Source organism: Leishmania braziliensis, chromosome 18, assembly GCF_000002845.2.
Source record: "Leishmania braziliensis MHOM/BR/75/M2904 complete genome, chromosome 18".
Taxonomy (NCBI): domain Eukaryota; phylum Euglenozoa; class Kinetoplastea; order Trypanosomatida; family Trypanosomatidae; genus Leishmania; species Leishmania braziliensis.
Genome location: NC_009310.2, coordinates 310,028 through 330,289, shown reverse-complemented (window position 1 = coordinate 330,289; position 20,262 = coordinate 310,028). Strand labels below are relative to the sequence as shown.

At 58.4% G+C, this 20,262-nt stretch overlaps 7 protein-coding genes across 7 annotated transcripts; all 7 read right to left on the bottom strand.

Annotated features, from left to right (window-relative positions):
* Positions 1-718: 718 nt before the first annotated feature.
* LBRM_18_0850 (conserved hypothetical protein) lies at positions 719-1,051 on the bottom strand (the record flags this gene model as incomplete). Its single annotated transcript, XM_001563959.1, has 1 exon — positions 719-1,051. One exon carries the CDS (start codon positions 1,049-1,051, stop codon positions 719-721), a length of 333 nt encoding a protein of 110 aa, XP_001564009.1.
* A 730-nt stretch (positions 1,052-1,781) lies between these two features.
* On the bottom strand, positions 1,782-3,356 carry LBRM_18_0840 (hypothetical protein, unknown function; the record flags this gene model as incomplete). The annotated part of the gene is made up of 1 exon (XM_001563958.1): positions 1,782-3,356. The coding sequence occupies one exon, from the start codon at positions 3,354-3,356 to the stop codon at positions 1,782-1,784; it is 1,575 nt and encodes a 524-aa protein (XP_001564008.1).
* Positions 3,357-5,480: 2,124 nt separating this feature from the next.
* LBRM_18_0830 (putative elongation factor Tu) lies at positions 5,481-6,881 on the bottom strand (the record flags this gene model as incomplete). The annotated part of the gene is made up of 1 exon (XM_001563957.1): positions 5,481-6,881. The coding sequence occupies one exon, from the start codon at positions 6,879-6,881 to the stop codon at positions 5,481-5,483; it is 1,401 nt and encodes a 466-aa protein (XP_001564007.1).
* Positions 6,882-8,178: 1,297 nt separating this feature from the next.
* On the bottom strand, positions 8,179-8,946 carry LBRM_18_0820 (putative dynein-light chain-protein; the record flags this gene model as incomplete). The annotated part of the gene is made up of 1 exon (XM_001563956.1): positions 8,179-8,946. One exon carries the CDS (start codon positions 8,944-8,946, stop codon positions 8,179-8,181), a length of 768 nt encoding a protein of 255 aa, XP_001564006.1.
* Positions 8,947-9,743: 797 nt separating this feature from the next.
* LBRM_18_0810 (conserved hypothetical protein) lies at positions 9,744-12,305 on the bottom strand (the record flags this gene model as incomplete). Its single annotated transcript, XM_001563955.2, has 1 exon — positions 9,744-12,305. The coding sequence occupies one exon, from the start codon at positions 12,303-12,305 to the stop codon at positions 9,744-9,746; it is 2,562 nt and encodes an 853-aa protein (XP_001564005.1).
* A 5,445-nt stretch (positions 12,306-17,750) lies between these two features.
* On the bottom strand, positions 17,751-18,674 carry LBRM_18_0800 (hypothetical protein, unknown function; the record flags this gene model as incomplete). The annotated part of the gene is made up of 1 exon (XM_001563954.1): positions 17,751-18,674. The coding sequence occupies one exon, from the start codon at positions 18,672-18,674 to the stop codon at positions 17,751-17,753; it is 924 nt and encodes a 307-aa protein (XP_001564004.1).
* Positions 18,675-19,466: 792 nt separating this feature from the next.
* LBRM_18_0790 (putative phosphatidic acid phosphatase) lies at positions 19,467-19,949 on the bottom strand (the record flags this gene model as incomplete). Its single annotated transcript, XM_001563953.1, has 1 exon — positions 19,467-19,949. One exon carries the CDS (start codon positions 19,947-19,949, stop codon positions 19,467-19,469), a length of 483 nt encoding a protein of 160 aa, XP_001564003.1.
* Positions 19,950-20,262: the final 313 nt, after the last annotated feature.

Below are 20,262 nucleotides of genomic sequence, written 5' to 3'. Positions count from 1 at the left end.
TACCCCACCCACTAAAGTGCGTCGCGCACTTGTGTGGCGGGAGGCAGTTTGCCCCTTTTCGGTAGTACCTCGTTGATGCAAAGCGCTGTGAAGTTTGGATAAGTTTTCCCCTGTCGTGCGTTTTGCCACTGCAAGTCACAAGCAAAGACGGATAGGGAGGCGTGGGTGTGTGTGGGTGGGTGGGTGTGGAGGAGAGAGGATGGAAGTCTGCGTGGTTGCTTGGGTTAAAGTACAAGTTGAGGAGAGGTGTGTCTGAGAGAAAGAGGTTGTACATGGGAAGCAAATGCAAAAGGAGCAGAAGCTAAAGCGAGCGGCGCAACGGGCGCAAACCTCACTTTCAAGGCCTCTAGCATTTTCTTTATCGGTCTTATCTGTGTGGTGCTGTGTGACGGAGGGAGTTAGTGGACGAAGCCGTCTGGACCATAGGCGGTGTGACGCTGTGTTGAGCCTCTCATGAACCTCCTTTCCCACTCGCATCACCGCATCACTCGAATACCCTTTTCCGCGTGCTCGTCTCTCTCTCTCTCTCTCTTTCCCTTCGGGGTATCTTTGTATTAACTGTGCTCTTGCTCGGGGCGGTAGTACACAAATGCACACATGCGCGAAGAAATACGATGACGTTCACTCGTGTTTTCCACTGCACCGAGGTATCTGGCTCGCCCGCATCCGATTTAACAGCGGTAGCGTCATTCGCACTGAGGCGGCACATCCTTTCCTCTCACCTCTCGCTCTTCTCCTCGCTGTATTTGAGTTCGCTCCAGGCGATGACCTGAAGCTCGACCTGCTTGCGCCGCACGAGCGCCCATACATCGTCGGGGGTCACATCGGCGTCCTTCTTGTACTGCTGCTTCTCCCACTCCAGCTCCCCGCTCCTCTTCTTGTGCTTGCGGCTGGCCTTGTGCGCCTCTGCCGCGTACGAGTCTGAAAACTGAATGCTACACACGGCACAGTAGAAAGATGAGCGATCATTTGGCCTGAGTGAGGACAACGCCGATGCCTCTGGCTCGGCACCGACTGCGGAGGAGGACGATGCCCACGCGCTGCTTGACATAATGCGTAGATGAGATCGGAAACGGCGGAGGCTGAGGGAAAAAAAAAGGAAAGGTGCGGGTGGGAGCCCCGGATAGTGTAGAGGGGGGGGGGTCAAACCGGATACGGCAGCTCGACGTGCAGCTCTTCCTCTCTGAGCGTCGACGGAGCTGCAGGGAATGCCGGAAGACGGATCGAGAGGTGAATTACATGCGCGGCGAAGGGGGCGGGGCGGGGCGGGGGTTCAAAAGAAAACGCAGCAAGCGGAGGGACAGAGAGGGACGATTGTGGTAGCCGAGAGGAGCAGCAATATGCATAGACAGCGAAGAGCATAAATGTCGAGTGTGCGTCCTACACTCACAGGCGTGTTGCATCGTCGTCGTCTCCACCTCCTCCGTCTCTTTCCCGTGCTGGGAGACTCTCTTCTTTGTTTCACCGAGACCACGACGTTTTGTGTGTTGTTTGCTCGCTTGTTGCCAGTTTACTCCTCAGCGGAGACGTCTAGTCACACAGCGAAGGCAGTGAGGGGGGAGGGAGAGAGCAACAACAGAGAGAAGCAGAGGTGCTGACACAGTCGTGCTCGGCGAGAGAGAGAGAGGCAAGCCAAGTGTAAGAGGAGAAAAACTGAGTCATTCACGCTGTCAAACATGAGTGTGAGCTACACATACGTCCACGCGCGCATGTATGCGCCGAAACGATAGAATGGGCGACTACAGTGGTATTGTGCCCTCAGTGCGGGGGACATCTTCGCCTTACACGAGCGGCCGTGGTCTGCGGGCAGGCCCGGTGTAGAAGCTGAGGTTGGTGACCGCCGCAGACTTCGTCGCAGCTGTGACGGCGGGACCGCTGTTCTGCTCGGCCGACATTGACGGCGATGCCGCGGTATACAGCGGGGGCTCCATAAACGCTGACACGGCAGTCGGCAAGGGAAAGAGGTCATCGTACACAGTCGGCGCCGTGTATCGATGACGGACAGGGAAGTCTCGGTACGCCCATCGCTCGTTATCCTCTTGCAAGCGACTCTGCACGGCCAAGGCGGCGGCGCCCTTGTGGCATGCAGCCCCTCGCTGAGGCGTCTCCGAGGAAGAGCGCCGTTGTCGAGGTTCTACAGCACTCCTTTCCGATCGGTGCTGCAACGTAGAGATGGAGCCTGTATGCGGCGGCGGCTGTGCTGTAGCTCGGAGAGGTCGAGAGTGGCTGCCTCCCCCTCCCTTGCCCGTCGCTGTGTGCGCAAAACCTGTCTGGTCGAGAGGCGCTGTGTCCCCTCCCGAGGCGTGGCTGCGTTGGCTCGCAGGCGCTGGCGCCGGCGTCTCGCCGTGGATTGAGGGTGCAAGAGGAGCACACGTGTGCATCCACAGCACCGCTGCCCAGAGCGCCTCTGCCGCAGGGAGCGTGAAGCAGGGGAACATGTCAACCGCATCCATGAGCGCGGCCCACAGCGTGTAAAGCGAAGTGCTTGACCGGAGGTCACACCACGCTGCTGCTCCACCGGAGGCACTGAAGGAATGACAGGATTGAGGCTGGCGTACATTGCGCATGCCATCGTTAGTGCATGTGAGAAGCAGCAGAGTCTCAGGTGGCAGCTGCAGGAGCGTCTCCAGTGAGACGTGTGCGCGGATGCCCGTGGCTGCTTTGTATGAGGCCTGGGTACTGCGCAGCGCATCGCGTAGTTTGGCAAGTATGGCTAGCGTGTGCTGCTGCCGAGAGTGGATCGGCGGCGGTAGCGCTGTGCCGGCTGTCACTGCGGCCCATTGAGGCGCGCGGGTCTCCTCTCGCGATGTGAGAAGAGAGTCGAGAAGAGCGACTAAGTCGTCCATCGTTGGTCTGAACGAGTTGATGTGGCTTTTTTGAGGTTGGCACGTGTCGCTCATCGGTGGTGCCCCTCGGCACTGCATCACTGTCCACTCTACTTCGGCCAGTCGTTCATCGAGGTCAGATAGCTGCCTCCACAACGAAGAGAGCTGCTGCAAGTCAGAGCTTCGACGTGTGTCGTCTTCGCATTGCCGTGCCATCGCACAGCTCTGCCGAGAGGGTTGCCTGTGGCTCTGAGAGAGCTCTGCTGTCGACGGCGATCCTGCAGGGGACTCTGTGCTGCACGGTTGCTTCGTTGCCTTGTCACAGTCTTCCTTACTGTGGCCACTCGATGCGGCAGCCAGGCAATCCGGCTGCACGTCTGGCTCCGAATGAACAGACCTCCCCACCAGGTGTGGACACGATGGCGGCACCACGAAGTAGGAGCGAACTAGCAGAGCAGTGATGTCGTGCCGTGCCTCCAGCTCTGCAGTGTGCACGGTCTGGCGGCCCAGCTGCTCCTCCATCACGAGCATCCATGTCAGCAAGGCGGTGGGAGGCGTGCTACAATACACGGCAGGATGGAGTGAAGGTGAGAGGTGCTGCGCCGACGTACACATTATCTATGGTGTACGCAGGTGTATCTGCGAATGACTATGTGTATGCGTCTGTTGTGCTGCTCGGTGAAGGTGGTGAGAGAGAAGGTGGGAGGGGTAAGGCAGATAATAACAAGAGAAAGGCAGTAAGAGGGCATAGAGGATAAAGTGAGGGGGCCAGGGCGAGCGAGTGGAGAGGGGGTGGTGGCAACTCGAGAGCGGAGAAGGGAGTGCCTCTTCGCCTCACTCATGACGGCAGACACGCAGACACGCTTGAGAGAATGCATTGCCGCACCTCATGTAAACCACAGCTCTTTTGCTCCTGCAGTTCTATCTTTCTCTCTCTGTGTGTGTGTCTCTCCCTCGTTCAACGCGCAGTCAGCCTTCGGTTCTGCCTTCTCTCAGAGCGCGCGCCCCCCGCTTTCCTCCCTCCTGCATGGGGGCGATCATACCCTTGAAGAGACGCTTGAGCGGGGCGAGGGTGTGCCTCAAACGGATGAGTGCGACGCCTTGCCTTGCCTTCGACCCGGTCCTCCATCTTTCCTTATTCTCCAGGCTTTGTGCAGACACAAGTGTGCGCCGTGTGGGTGGGTGGGCGCCTTGTTCGTGCCTTCTCTCCGCGTGTTTGTTGGCTTTCGCGCATAAAAAAGAGGCCCCCTTCGCCAGCCCACCCAAACAGCCGCCCCCCTCCCCCCCTCCCCTCCCCCCGCCATCGACACGCATGAGGAGGACAACAACGCTCTTCTATACCCACAGACCAACGCATACTCACAAGTGCGTGCGTGTACAGAGCCGAAAAAGGGAGATGAGCGTTGAGAGAACGGAGACAAAGAGGGAGAGAGCGGGAGGGACACACAGTCGATAACGCCATCTCAAGTTGTCCTGGAGATGGCTGAAGTGTGTGTGAGAGTGAGGGGAACTTGTGTGTGTTTGCGTGTACGCGCACAGACGGTGGCCTGCTGAACTTGACACCACTTCCCTTTTCGAGGCATAGGCGGTGACATACGTCTACACGCTCCTTCGCATGCCTTGGCTCTTCCATTGGTGTTGTGTTCCCGCCAGCTTGGTCGCCTCACTTCTTCGCTAACAGTCTCCAGTTTTGCCTCTTAGAGCTCTTGGCTCTACTCTGCGCGCTTACGAATGCGAGTGATTGGAGGCAGGTCTCGGTGGGCGTGCGCATGTGTTGGTGCGCCAGCACAGCCCAAGAGCGAACCGACGTTAGGTGAGAGGACAGCTTGTGCATGTATGCGTGCCCATGCGTGTGCGCGTCGTTTCTTCATTTTCTGTTTAACCGATGAAGAGTGCGTGGCAACACCAAAGACGAGGAGGAAAACAAAAAATGAACAGGATGGAGGAAGGTAAGCAAAACAGGTGCGTGCGTGCGGCTGTGCGCCTGCTCATCACTACAGAGAGAGCGAGCGAGAGAAAGAGGCAAAGGCGAAGGGGGTGAGAGAAACAGGTGGTGGTGGTGGAAGGGAAGAGGCGTGAGTGGGGCCTGGCGGATGGGGTACTCTCCACCTCCTCCTTCCTACCCCACCCCCACCTAACACACGCGCACAGCAGGCATCGCTTCCTACAAGATAAGAAACACATAACAGAAAAGAACACCACAGGGCGGGAGGGAGGGGGGGGGGCGGCAAGCGCTTGGCGCACTTTGTAGCCCTCCAACCAACCAACAAACAACACGACACCTAGCAAACACTACGTAAGCCCACCCACCAGCACACGCATCACACCCATCAGCACCCGCAATACATACGGGCATACGTTAGAGAAAAAAAAAATGAGACGAGAAGAATCTGTGAATTAAGCAACGCTGAAAGATGGCCCCAACAGGCACACGCGCACACACGGATGCAAGAACTGCCGCAGAAAGGGAGGATAAAAGTGCAGAGGTGCACGCCAGCAAGGAGGGTGGGTGGATGAGTGGGTGGGATAGGCTGCCGAGCTAGAGACGGACTTCATTCGTTTTCCTTGCTTCGAGTGCCACCAACTCACCTTCACTTCCATCCGCCCTCTGCACCCCGCCAAACACATCCTTACGCGCTACCTCTACATGCACTTCTACTTCTTTTTCTTTCCAGTCACCGGCTTGGCGCCGATGCGCTTCCCTTCAATGCTCACTTTCGTGTCGAGGCCCATAGTCTCCACCACAGCGCCCCAGCCGACGGTGATCTTGCCTTCACGGATGGTGAACTTCAGTCCCTTGTTGATGGGCATTGGGTACGCCAGCGTCAGGATCAGCTCGCGGTTGTCGCCCGGCATACAGACGAGCTTGCTCTCGAACTCCCTCATCTCCGCCTCCTTTTTCTTATCCTCCTCGGGGCCGCGGCCGTACTTCTTGTTAAGCTCCTCGCGGTGCTTCTCTGCCTCTGGAAAACTCAGGTCCGCCGTCACGTCAGCGCAGTGGAAGAAGAGCTGCGGGCGGTAGTGGGGGCTGAACCCGGTGTGGCGCCCACCCTCATCCTTTGTCAGCACGTACACCTGCGCCTTCACCTTGTTGTACAGGTTTGTGCTACCGGGCGCGGCCATTACCATGCCACGCTCAACGTTGTCCTTCGATAGGCTCGTCGTGTCGCCGGTGCCGACAATGCTGACGCCGACTGAGTCGCCGGGCATGCACTCGTTCAGCGTCTTGTGGTACATCTCGATGCCCGTCACCTTGACCGTCGACTTCTTGGCTCTGAAGCCGGCCAGCTCGGCGTCTGTGTTGAGCTTCAGCAGACCCTGATCGACGCGACCGGTTACAATGACGCTCTTCTTGTCCTTGCCGATTTCGTAAACGTGCTCAATGGCCATGAGGAAGGGCTTGTCTGTATTGCGCGGCGGGTCGGGGATCCACTCGTCGCACTTCTTCACCAGTTCAAGAATTTTCTCCTCGTACTTCGCGTCGCCCTCGACGGCCTTGAGGGCGGAGCCGCGCACGATCGGAGTCTCTTCCGCCGGAAACTTGTATTTCTCCAGCTGCTCACGCACCTCCATGTCCACCAGGTCGCACGTGTCTTCGTCCGTCATGTCTACCTTGTTGATGAACCCTACAAGCGCCGGCAGTCCAATCTGCGAGCAGATCAGTAGGTGCTCGCGTGTCTGCGGCATGACGCCGTCGGTGGCAGCCACCACAATGATGCCACCATCCATCTGCGCAGCTCCGGTAATCATGTTTTTCACAAAGTCCATGTGTCCAGGGCAGTCGATGTGGCCGTAGTGACGCTTCTCCGACTCGTACTCGACGTGTGTGGCATTGATGGTGATCTTGCGGCTCTTCTCCTCTGGGGACTTGTCGATCGCGAAGTAGTCCATCGCCTGCGCCTGACCGCGCTTCGCCAGAACCGTTGTGATGGCCGACGTCAGCGTCGTCTTGCCGTGGTCGACGTGACCGATGGTGCCGATGATGAGATGCGGCTTACCACGAACAAACGCTTCTTTCGCCTTGGGGGCGAGACGCTGCACAGGTGAGCGAAGCATTGCTTACAACAGTCGGAAAGAGGGAGGAGGGGGGGGAAGAGGCGCGTGTGTGTGTGTGTGACGAGTGAGGAGACGATGTGGGCGCTGCTTCCGAGTGGCGTCTCTTTTGCTCACAGCAGCAGGCGGTAACAACACGACAACAACAGAAAGGGCGAACACCGCCGACAGGGAGTCTTGTAAAGGAGGCGCACAGCACACGGAAGAGAGCAAGGGAAAGTGGGGAAGGTTACTGTGGTGAATTCGCACACACGAGTCGAACAGAGAGAGAGAGAGAGAAGGGGGTGGAGAGAGGGGGACAAGGCCAATGTAGGGAGGGGGGAGGCACAAGGATGCCTAAAGTGGGTGCTTGCGTGCGATTACGCCAAACAGGGGCGTGGGCGAAGGAGAGAGCGAACGGAGGGCGGGAGTCAGTGGATGGGTTGGAGAGAGGAAGAAAGGTGGTGCGTGAGAGACACGATGATAGGGGCGCAGTTTTCTTTGCTCTACTAGTGATGCGCCCCTCTCCCTCTCTCTCTCTCTGTGCTGACTTCTGAGGGAAAGGACCGGGAAAGGGAGGGGAGGGAGGGGGGGAGGAGGAGTGCTACATGCAGTGATAACACCCAAGAACACGGCGATACTTTTATACCAGCTGTGAGACCCACGAGCGCGCCACGCTTGCTGAGAGAGTGGTGGGAACGCGAGGAGGAGGAAGGAAAAGAAGAGGAGTATATTTGGTGAAGATTTGCGCTGTATTGGAACACGAAAAGCCAAAACCAAAAGTGCCGGTTGCAAAATGGAGGGGGGTTATCGGTGAGAGGAGGCGTGTCGCATCCTCGTCGCGGCCTCCGCGCAGACAGACGCAGAGAGGCCAGTGTACATCGAGCACGGATGCAGCTGCTGACTGCTAAAATGTCTATAAATGACTTAGCGCCTCTCGCTTCGATCTGTGAGGAGCTGATCAGACGGGTCACGACGGTGGTGGGGGTTGCACAGGCGAACGCTTGAGATAGAGAGAGAGAGGAGCTGCAAGATAAAGAGACGGCAAAGCAACCCTTGAGGATGGACCGTGAACGCTCTATCGCAGCAAACCTGTCCCTTCCCTCCACAGATGCACAGGCGCACACAATCAAGCACGTTATCCGCACCACGGTGAGGAAAGGAGGACGCAAGGACAAAGTCGTCAACGAGGAAGGGGGAGGGGGAGAGGGAAGGCAAATTCACATCGAGGGAGAGGCGACCCACAAAAACACAGACAGAGGGCGGCGGACAGGGAGAGCGTGACAAGCGACACGCACACGCACACGGGCGCATAGAGCGCCTACACTGCACACCAGTACACCGTCACAACTGCGTAGAGATGTGCGGAGAGGTCGTGGGCGTGGCTCAGCCAACCGTCCATGGGGGCATAGTAGCAGCTAGAGCACACGTGCACGCCCGCTCCGCACTTACGCGTCACCATCGCGTGCACGACAAACTTGAACGGTTTTCCGAGAGCGACCAGACGTTCCATAATGCTGTCGCACACCAGCGCAATCCACTCCTCTGCCTTGAAGTGATCGTAGCGTTGCGCCGTGTCCTCCTCATCATGGTCGTCTTCTATTGCAGGTGTTGTGGCTCTCGGGTTCACCGCTGAGGGCCCCGACACGGAGGGTGGAGGTGCCAGATCAACACCAGGGGCTACAGCGGCACTACCGCCGGCGTCATCGTCGAAGTACGGGCTCAACGCTTGCAGGATGATGTTCTTGACATCACTCGCCGCGACGCGCTCCAAGTGCTCAGCATCTTCCTCGTCTTCCTCTGCTTCACCCTCTTCGTCTCTGTTGCCGCTGCCATCGCTGTTGTGGGCCACCCTCACCTTTGGGGGGCTCGTCGTTGCCTCGCCTTCTTCATCGTTCGCCATGCCGGCAGCTGTAGAGCCTTGATGGTGGTCCAATGCGTCTTGCTCGCTTATCGTCGCCCTCTTGGAGACCTCACCAGCGCTGAAGCTGCCTCTGAGCGTGGCGGTTTCGGCGCCGATGCGCGTGAGATTAAGATCACTGTTCACGGTCCCCGCCGCTGTCGAGTTCGTGGAGTTGTTGTCAGCCATCTTTCCCTCACCCTCTGCTTGTTCTCAGGGGACGAAGAAGATGTGTTCGTGTGGAAGCGGTACTTAGGGGAGTATCGTGCACTGACTAGACTCACTGGACACCCTTCGCTCCCTGAGTCTCGTAGAGGAGTGCGATTTTACGTTGGGACCAGCGTGCACCGTCTCCCCTTCGTGCCGTGAGTGGACCTTTTCTGTCCATGCAGTGAAAGGCGCCGAGGTGAATTTGTGCACATGTGCGTACGTGCCGCGCTCCCGTGGGCAGCGCGGCGGGGTAGAAGATAGGAAAGTGGTGGGGATAGCGATTTCAAGGACATCATGGGAAGGGCATGCGTGTGTCTGTGTGCGTGTGTGCGTGTGTGCGTGTGTACGTCTATGCTCGTAACGCATGCGAGGGTGACAGATGTACATGCAGTCGACGCTTTGTCACCGTACCCGCCGGCTTGAACTGTAGCCTAAGCAGAGGTGCGGATTCCATTACAATACAATCCAGCAATCTGAAGAGCTCATCGAGAGGTGCGTTGAGTGTGGTACGCAAGTTGGATGCCAAATCACACGGTTCATCCTACGAGATGATGCAAGTGTATGTGTGTTTCAGTGCGCGAGCGTTGAAATGGGATCTTCGACCCCTGTGCATGAATGCGAGAGACCTGCTAAGATCTTCCTGTCTTCCCATCCACAGAGGACGATGACAGATAAAGACCCGCACGCGGACACAGCAGCAGATGCCTCCCTTGCTCTTTTTCGCCCCCTTGTGTGTGTGTGTGGAGGGGGGAGAGGAGGAGGAGGAGAGTGGCGTGTCACAGAAGGCTGCGGAAGCGCACGATCTCGCGTGCGTCAAGACCCAACTCCGTCTCACACCACTCCGGCTGCTTTGATAGCACCGTCATCAGAAACTCGCGCAGTCGTGCGTCGCTGCCGCAGATCTCGAGCAGCTGCGAGTGCGCCTCTACCACACGCAGAAGTCTCCAGCGGCAAAGCAGGCGAATGGCGTGGCGGAACGCCTCTCGGTCGAGCGCAGCCGCCGCCGTTGTCCCAAGCGATGAGGAGACGTCCTCGAGAAGATCGGCCACGGTGCGCTCCTGCAGGCCGCTGGTGTGATGGACGTGCATGTAGAAGAGAACCAGCAGTGCCTCACGACTGCCGTAGCCCATGCCAACCAGCTGGCCGTCCGCAAGCAGGTCATGTAGGTGCGGGGGCAGCAAAGACAGTGGCGGCAGCTCTGAGCCTGGGCGGTGGTACTCTGCGCGACTGCCGTTCGCACCATCCATCTCTGCCGGTTTGCTGTTGCCAAAGGCAAATGGTGGCCGGAGGCGAACACGAGCGCAGCACTCGTTTTCCGCAGCTTCTTCAAAGAGTCCGGTCCGACAGTCGGAAGTGTGTAGCACCATACACTGCGCTGCCTCCCGCCAGCTCAACAAAATCATTGGCGATACCCCCGCTGGGCACGCAGTGCTTGCCTGTTCGGCAGGAGCGGCGCCGACGGACGCCGGAGGGATGGGCTCGTGCTGCAGTCGTGCGCGTAGCCACCTCAGCAACACACGCCGACCACTCCCACCAAGAAGGTCGATGGCACCGCTAACAGCTTTGCACAAGTGATTCGCCAATACCGCCATCACGGTCGAGCTAGTGCTGCTGTTCTGCTCAAGCTCCGTGCTCAATTCTGTTACCAGTGATGCGAGTGAAGAGCGGCAGCTTCCATGAACGGCATCAACACCAGCAAGACCTCGTGCTTGCCGTGCGTGTGTGGCGCAGCAAAGCTGTCGGAGAAGCTCCTCGCACATGACGCACTGGACTTCGAGTGTCAGAGAGGAATGTGCGAGCAGTGAGCTGACAGACCAGGTGCGAGCAGTTGTGAAGGATGGCGACGTTAAACTTGCAGAGCCAGACGCCCGTTGTTGCTGTTGCTGCTGCGTCGGTGGCAGCTCTGAGGAGCGCCAGCCGGAGGCACTGTAGTGACCCTGTGTCAAAGCGCCAGCCTCGTTGGCACCGACTCTTGCGGTCATGGGGGTGCCCTCTAGGTCGAACAGGCTGGAAAGGTGTCGCCGCTGTCCCCGAAGCTCCCGCAGCGTCGCATCACTCGCGTGCAGCTGCGCCTCCAAGTCAGCCATCAACTTTTTCAGCAACTCCTGCTCACGACCTTGAAGCTTGCCGACGCCATCAGTTCTGCTTCGCAGCTTCGTCGCTTCAACACTTAGCGCTGCCACCAGCTCTGCCCTCTGTCGCTCGACCTCCCTCATGCGAACCTGACTCGACGCGTCCTGCACCATCGTGTGCAGTGTAGCGGCAAGCAGGTTGCGCAGGGACCAGGGCAACAGCGGCACGTACCGCGCTTCGCATGTTAGACGACTGGAAAGCCGCTTCTCTAGCTGTCGGATATCAGGTGCCGCGGACGCGAGCACGAGAGACATCCCCCCGCCACTACCTGCACCGCTGCCGCCGCCTCCGTCGTTGTCGTGCATGAGACCGGAGAGGACGTAAAGCAGTTGATCGCAACGGACGCCGAAGACGTCAATGTCGCGGATGCACACAACAATGCTGCAGCCGTGGCTCTTTAGGAGAAGAAGCGCTCGCTGCAGATGAGGCAGGGCACTAGCCGCTCCGCCGGTGAGGTATGTGGTCGTGGAAGTCACCATGACGCTGCTCCCCTGTACATCGTCTTCGTCCCCACTACCGTATTCCTCTGCATCTTCACTTGACACGTCTGCGTCGCTGTCTGCCAGAGAACCCGACGCGCGGCGACTCGAGTGCCAGCGTGTACGCCTCGCCCCTCGGTGTGGAGTTTTTGCGAGTGGGTTAGTCGTTGTTGATCGGCGCTGTCGCTGGTTGGGGCCGTTCCGACCGCCGTCGCCAGCCAAATGATGGGACGCGTGCGTGAATAGCGCATCCGCACCGACTATGGCGCGTACGCTGTGTCCTGGCGCTGCCACCACAGCTGTTGCCACGCCGTCATCTCGCATGTGCCGTTCGAAGTGGAACAGCTGACCAAACCCGAACGTGCCAGTGCGCAAGAGGTAATGCTCAGCACGCAGCTGCGCCGACTGCGGGCTTTGTAAAAAGGAGAGCAGCTGCTGGGCAATGACACCGAGGGCGGCTTCATCATCCTTCAACAGTCGCCCGTGCAGCTCCATTACGAAGGTGTTGGGAGTGCGGCGGACGTCGTGAGCGAGGAGACGCAAAATGCGGTGCTTGCCGCTGCCACGCGGTCCCCAGAGCACCTGGCAAGAACGATGACCCAGTGCGCAGGAGGCAGCGATGGTGGCACGAAGCGTGCGGTACGCCTGCTCCTGTTTATCAACTAGCTGTTCTACCGGTGACAGCGAGCCTTGATCGCCAGATCCGCTGCTTGCACGAGTCACCATGGGTGATGAGGAGGTAGCCGCCAGTGCTGCCTCTCCCAAGGCCGCAGCGTGCAAGAAGGCTGACGCCGTAGATGCAGTGAGCCGAGCGAGCTGCCGGCAGCAGTGGCGAGTGAGGTGAGACTGTACCTTGGCGAGATATGTCGAGAAGACGACGGCGTCACTTGTATTCCACTCCTGTGCGTCGGAAACGCCGCTGATGTCGGTGGAGGTCGACATCGGTAAAGATAGGTAGCGGCAAAGCAGGGAGGCGCTCTTGGGCCCACCTTCGGAAGTTGTGCCATGATCGCGGTGCTTGTTGTTCCCCACTGCCTTGGTTGCCGATATCACGACGGCAGCTGTTGCTGCAGGCCTTGACGCGGCGGCGTCAGCAGAGGCGGGTTTAGACGGCTCTGTTCGTGCCGCCTTCTTCAGTGGAGGCTGAGGTGGTTGTGCGGCCGCCTGCCCTGTTGCTGTGGAAGAGGTGGCTGAATATCCGGCATCAGGTTTCCCTCTCGGCCTTCTTGCAGCAGCAGGCGCTGGTGGGGCGCTCGGTTGCAGTGGTGCCGAGGCACCAGCTACTTTGACTGGCAACACGTTCGTGCTTCGCGGCCGCCCACGCTTGCGGCCAGTTGGTTTCGCGGCGGCGGTTGCGGCTAACACCATTGGGGTCGTACCCTTTTTTAGGGCCGCAGATTTGCATTGGTCAGCTGCGCTGGCGACTGCCCTGGAGGCGGTGCGCGATTTCAATGTCTTCGGTGCTGTGCCGGCATGTGTACCCTTGCGCTTGGGAGGCATGGCGGAGCAGCCCTCTTTGTGTGCCCCCGTTGAACGCAAGACAGAGGAGCCGCTGTGCAACACTGTCGATAGGGAGCCGCGGAGCACTCACTTTTCTGGAGCGTGCTTATCGCCGTGATTCACACGACGTGGTAGGGCGTGATGACCGTAGTAAGCGATGTACGGTGAGTGCGAGCCTGCTTGCAGTCCTGTTGCTAAGCCGCTTTGTGTATGCCGATGCACTCTCAGGGCGATGGTGTTTAGATGTGCTTCTATGGATGTATATACGACTTCGAAGCGATGTGCATGTATGGCGCAGTGCATCAATGTTCATCAGTGCGCCGGCCTTCCTCATGTGCTGCGGCTGCTGTTCGACACGACAAGCAGAACGCCTTTGGAGGAGGTCTGTGAAAAAATACTCAGAGGCAAACAGGGCGGAGGGGAGGGGAGCACACATTCAGTAGTGAGGCACGAAGGCAGCGGCGCTGGTGAGGTGAAGGACTTGCACGGCGAAAAACACACAACACGCACACGACGGACATGCGCGCTTGCCAGCGCTCCGCCTCCACTCCTCTTCCGTCCACTCGTGCAGGAGAGTCACCAGCCCATGGCACATCGCGCATAATGAAGGCACAACACCTGTTCAATTAACCCCCACACACAGCACAATGAGCAACTCTGAACCACGACAGCCCACCACAACCACCACCACACAAGCTGAGAGAGGCACCAAAGCATCAAAGACGACAGGCATGGTCGGCAGGAACATCCGCCTATCCCTCTACGATTGTTTATGTCAGCAAACTGGCCATCCATAACACTTCAACCATCATAGCACTGCCATAAAACAAAAACACGCGCGGCTCCACCGAGTGATGAAAGAAATGCTTCATCCATCAGCCGCCGAAGTGGTGAGATAAAGAGCCCTCTCACGGCCTCACAGTTCAACAAGAACACACTCCATCGAAAAACAGCAGCACTCAATTCATAACGACCCACATCCTCAGGCAACGCTCACGTACGCCGTCATCTCCGTCTCCTGAAATCGAGGTGCGCCGACAGAGCAGCACCGCACCCCGTTAGACAGAGACGTCGCCGTCGTTCAGCGTGCGCCGCATCGGCCGCACGCGCGGGCGCACATGACGAGAGGAGGCAGGGGCGGGAGGCTCAATATTTGTACACATTCGAAGTGTCCGCAGGGGTGCACGTCGGTCCGCTCGTCGTTCAGGAAAGGGTTCTCATCACAGCGCTCCACGCAGCAGCAGCGGTGGCAGGCCGCTTCTGCCGCTCTCGTCGGCCAAAACGCACAGACGCCACGGAGGCGTCACGGCACACACACACACACACACACACACACACACGCACACAGGTCGAGTGCCAGCGGCAGCTGCGCGGACGAGGGGTGTGGGGGACGACACGAGGCGGTCAGCGAAGAGGCGCGGGACATCTTCCCTACCCCGAATCGTCTTGTATCAGTCATGCAGCGTCAGACGCGCACTACGAGTGCTTGACATCAGCTCTGCCCTCGCACGTGGCCGCCGCATCCTCCTCCGCCGCTACTGTTGTTGCCGCGCCATCTCCCGCAGCACACCACAGCACGTGCCAATGGCCGGCTGCGTTGCCGCGTCAGCCGTTGCTATGCGGATTAGCATCAGGACGGGTGTTCAGTGCACAGTGCTCTGAGATTGGGATCCGTTGAATGTCTCTCATCCCGCGCGGCAGCGCAGCTGGCACACACACACACACACACACACACACACGGAAGCGCGGCGGTGGCGGCAGGGCTCTTGGAGAAGTATCACCCGCGGCATCTCAGCTAGTCGAGTTGCAGCGGCTACGGTTCTCCTCATGCACTTCGTGAAGTGGGGGTCATAGATGGCGTGGGGAGAGGCAGGCGCGTGCGGCGGCGAGTCCAGCGTGCGCCGTCATCTCCGTCTCCTGAAATCGAGGTGCGCCGACAGAGCAGCACCGCACCCCGTTAGACAGAGACGTCGCCGTCGTTCAGCGTGCGCCGCATCGGCCGCACGCGCGGGCGCACATGACGAGAGGAGGCAGGGGCGGGAGGCTCAATATTTGTACACATTCGAAGTGTCCGCAGGGGTGCACGTCGGTCCGCTCGTCGTTCAGGAAAGGGTTCTCATCACAGCGCTCCACGCAGCAGCAGCGGTGGCAGGCCGCTTCTGCCGCTCTCGTCGGTCAAATGGGATACCTGTGCGGGCAGGAGCTCGCTACACAGTTGGTATTGCACGACTCTGCGGGTGAAAGAGGGAGTTGTGCGCGGTGCGTCGAGAATGTCCACGCTTTATGAGGATGTTAGCTGAACAGTGGAGAAGTTATGCATATAAGGACTTTCGCATGGAGAGAATTCCATTGCGGAGTAGGTGATAGGGATTAACACCGTGTAGTTCTGTGAAGATCTTCACTCTATTTACCCTCCAGGCCATGAGAAGTGGGTCATCTATCGATGTGCTCGAGTTTTATATTGTCTGCTTGGTGGAGCGCTTCCTCAGTTGCGCATAGTGAGGCGCGAGGTCCCAGGTGCTGCTCTTGCCGTATCGGTGCCTGAGTAGGCAGTAGAGGAAGTGAGAAGAGAAGAGCAGTAGAGGAGTTGAAGCGATGAAACAAGAGAGTAAGCTGGAGGGCATCAAGACGCCCTGGGAGTCGTTTTCAGTGTCCAGACGCTGGTTTTTCTGGTATGTTCACGAGGGGGCTTTCAGCAGTCCAGGCGCTGGCGGTAGATAAGCACCAAGCCGAGGGCGCAGCAGATTACACGGCTGACTGCGAAATTACCCAGATGAGGAATGGCAGAGAGGAACAGTGGGAGTCATGAGCGCGGGACTGAGGGAAGCGAGAGTTCCGTGTTGATCCAATGCTGGCCACGATGGCTGAGGCAGCCATACAAAGCCCTGCAATGTTCGCAGAGAGTCGCTGGCCCTCCTTTTTAATTCTCGTCTCCTTCGTGCGCCTCTTTGCTGTTTATGATTATTATGATTAAGACTTCGTAATGCACATGCGCGCGCGCACCCCCCTCTCTCTCTCTCCCTCTGAAGGCCCTTCTGTCGCACTTTCGCTGCTTATGGGTGTTTATACCGGGGACACCCACGTGTGTTGTGGCCGTCAATGATGCTGCCCGCACTCAATGGAAAGAAGAAGTGGAGACGGAGAGATCAAAGCCTCAGCACACAAACGTCAGCGTCGCACAGAAGAAGAGAACGCAGACACGCGCTCTCCTGGCCAGGCATACACGAGTGAGAAGACAAGCACACACACACACACACACACACACACACGACGGTATAGAAAGAGTGTGGAAAAGAGGCAAATCATCGAAGAAGAGAGGAGGCGTATGGGCAGGTCAGCACTTGCGGAGGGTAGACGCTCATACAGATGAATTTTAACAGGTGGGTAAACACATTAGTAGGCCTGATTCGCCTGAACAGGAATCAGCCGAAGAAGAACAGGTCGGTGGAAAGTCCCCCTGGCACCGATGGAGGCAAGGCCCCAGAGCGAGGGCCGGCCTCCACCATTTCCCTTTATTCTTCTCGTTGACCACGCGAAGGAGCGATACAAGGCCAAAGCAAACCACACAGAGAAAGAGAGAGAGAAAGAGTTTAGCTGGTCGGCATTGAAATGCGAAAGCCTACAGCACAAGCGAAGTACCAAACCGCAAGGGCGGAAAGAATGCTGCGGTAACAGTGAGAGAGAAGGGGAGGGGGGAGGAGGAGGGGGCGGGGCCGATGTTCAAAATGCTTCACAAGAGAAGGAAGCATACAAGAACAACACCCAAAGAAGAGAGGGGATATGCAGATCGTGAGCCGTGGCCTCCATTGCGTGGGAGAGGATCTCTATGTAGGTCAGAGTACTGTCCCTACTTACCCCGCATACAAGTACATTCATCGGCAGACAATGTCTTCTCTCCCCCCAGTGATCCTAAACGGTGCCTGGCTTATTTTATTCACCCATTTTTCTATTAGAGAGATTGCTGCGTCCTAGCGCAACAGTGGATCCGAGGCAATCGCCTGCGCAAAGGACTAAGCGTGTGGATCGAAGCGGATAGACCGCACAGGAGTCGGAGGGAGAGGGGGAAGAAGAGCTACAGATCTCGAGGATACAGCGAGGGGAGAGGGAGCGCGAAAGAGAAAACAAACCTAAGGAAAAGCACAAGGAACGTGTGCGGGATACATGGGAGGGGTTGACACCAGGTAAAAAAAAATAGGCCATCAGCGCACCTGGAGGACAGAGAGCGCAAAAAAAAAAACGCTCGAGTGTGCCCACAAGCACGACAGCCTTGCGGATGAGTGTTTTGGGTGAGCGTATCGCCTTCTTTCCCCCACGAGCTCTGTTATTGACCCTTATGTCGACACTAAAGGAAACACGTGGAGAGACACCTACTGCCTCTACTCGAGCTTTTAGTCACAGTGCATGCAGTGAGGAGGGACAGACGCCGCGGCGGAGTTCGTGGCCACTGTTCAGCCTCGACGCCTCGTTGGCTGCAACAGCGAAGATCCTTTCGCAGCTGATACTGTGTTGCTGTTCGCCAGCCATCCAGTACACTCTCGGCGACGGTGACGCGTTCACCTCGGCCGACCGGCTGCCAGATGCGTAGTTACCGCGAGAGCACGCCTCGTCCTTCTATGAAGCACCTAGAGTGGAGATGTCCTCGTTTCGCGGTGATGGCGCCTGCGACCCCTGTCAGCCCTTATCGATCACCACAGGGCGAGGAGGGTATGGGGAAAGCGGGTGTTGGAGGGTCGTAGTCTCCACCACCGATTCGCTCCGCTTAATCGTCTCGACGACTTCCTCAACCAGGCACATCAGCGGTGCTTTAGTCTCCGACTTGTCATCCGAGTGATCGCGGAGCGTCCACTCCCCGAGCATCGATGGCCGGAAGCTGACCACCACCGATAGCACACCGCACAGTGCGCCGCAGATCGAGCCAGCGAGGACGTCGTCGAAGTTATGGCGGTAGTCGGTCGTGCGGGAGATGGCGATGGTGATGGGGATAATCAGCGGAAGCAATGAAAGCGTGACAAGCCAAAGTCGGCCCCCCTTGAGAGTACGGAGAAGCCCCATGAGATACATGCACGGTGGAACATATCCCGAGAAGGCCGTGCCGCTATGACCAGAGGGAAAGGAGAGACGGCCCTCGCGCGCCGCCCGGCACTGCGCGTCGTGTGTCATCGTCGCCCAGTTGATTTCTGTAATGCCCTCTCTCCCCAGTCGGGAAAGGAAGTCGGGTCGGAGACGGCCGGCGTACAGCTTCGAGAGGTTCACCAACACAAAGGCCAACCCGATGCTCCACATGTGCGCCAGTACCCAGCCGTTGACATGGAGCCACATGTTAAGCCTCCCAGCAGGGCGGCCCCAGCGCGTGAACAGCTCACCAGCAATGTACAGCACTGCAACCAAGACGACCGCGATTACCACTGAGTACATCGGGAATACTTCCTTCGTTGTGAAGGGGTGGCCAATAGTAGAGTCACTCCAGTCGACCTTGCGGCAGTGAGGTCTGACCGTGCTGCCCACCACAGAGGCTACGATAGCTATGATAGCGACAGCGAGGTAGTCGGGTGCCCGCCACAGGAAAAAGTGGTGTACAAGACGCTTGAGGACCATGTTGGTTACAGTGAATGAGGTTGGTGCTGCTATAGACTGGAGAAATCAGTGGATTGCTGAGCGCAGTACCGCTCCTCCGTTGACTAGTGCAAAGATCACCACTAGCTCGAAGAGCTTCGAGGAAAGAGGCAGTGGAGAACGACTGAAACGTAGTCACCCGCCCCCTTTTTTCCAGCCCTTCCTGCACGCCTGTGAGTTGAGCAGAAAATTTTTCACGTGTACCACACAAAAAAAGATTTCACCCAAACCACAACACTAATCGCCAAAGGCCACTTAACGCGAAGCACAACGACACGCGCCCGCACCCGTGTGGGGGCGAGGGGGCAAGGCGCCAGAAGAAACGCATTCGAGGAGGGGGAGAAGGCGCATCGTTTGGATAAGAGGCGGGGTGAGTCGGGTGCCGGGGCGCATGAAGCCCCGCACACCTTCTACGCCTTTCGGCCCCTGGCAAGCAGGCAAAGAAGAGCGAGTGAGAGTGGCTCTCCTCTCTCTCTCTCGCCGCAGCCCATCGGAGATGCAAGAATGAGGTTCGACGGAGGATGGCGGAGGCTGCAACGTAAAGGCAGTAAAACGCAAGCGACGGGGAGACTCCATGGTCGCCTCTCACACTGCGCACCACCAGGATGATTCCTGCCGCTGGGGTGACTCGCTGGCTTGTTTTCATGCGTCTTTCTATCGTTCACAGAGCGCTACGCTTGCATAGATGCGCCGTAGAAGCTGGCACACACACACACACACACTACGGCGTCGCTCTGGGGCTCGCTGCCCACAAACTCGCGTCCGTGCGCTTGGCTAGGCATAGTAGGCAAACCGGGGCGTCAACTGGCCCGTGCCATAATTCACCACCATTGTCGCCCTCACAGCAACCAAAGCGGTGAAGATGCCGATCAGGCTGCCTGCGAGGATGTCGTCGAAGTTATGGCGGTTATCACGCGTCCGCGATACCGCCACGGTGATGGGGAGGATGAGTGGAGTAAGACCGATCAGGATGCGCCACAACGACACACCGCTGCGGCGAAACGCATGCAGCGAGTGCAGCACGTAAAAGCAAAGCGGAACGAAGGCAGAGAAGCCCGCGCTGCTGTGGCCGGATGGAAACGATAGGCGGCCCTCGTTGGCCACAGTGCACCAGTCCACGCCCACGCTGCTGGCGTTGAAGCCCTCGTTGCGGAGGCGGGAAAGAAAGTCGGGCCGCAGTCGACCGGCGTAGACCTTCAGCGCGTTCACTATCATCACGGACAAGGCGACGGAGAAGGCCTGCAGCAGCACCCACATATGTGTGTAGAGGAGAAAGCGCTGCCACGGATGTGCAAGAGTGTATAGGTGCACTGCCTGCGGTTGGGTCGCGCTGTTGGCTGCGTGAGCAAGCGATACAGCAACAGATCCCGATGATCTGCCGTCGTCGCCACGGCTGCCGCAGAGTTTCTCGGGCGGCGGCGACGCTGATAGATGGCAGGCAGGTGCAACGGCCGCCGTCTCAGAGCAAACCTGCACCTCCTGGGTTGGTTCGCGCCCGCTGGTCGAGTTCTGAGGCTTCGATGAGTCGGAAGAGAGCGCCAGGGGCGGTGCCTCGAAGTCGGAGCCATTG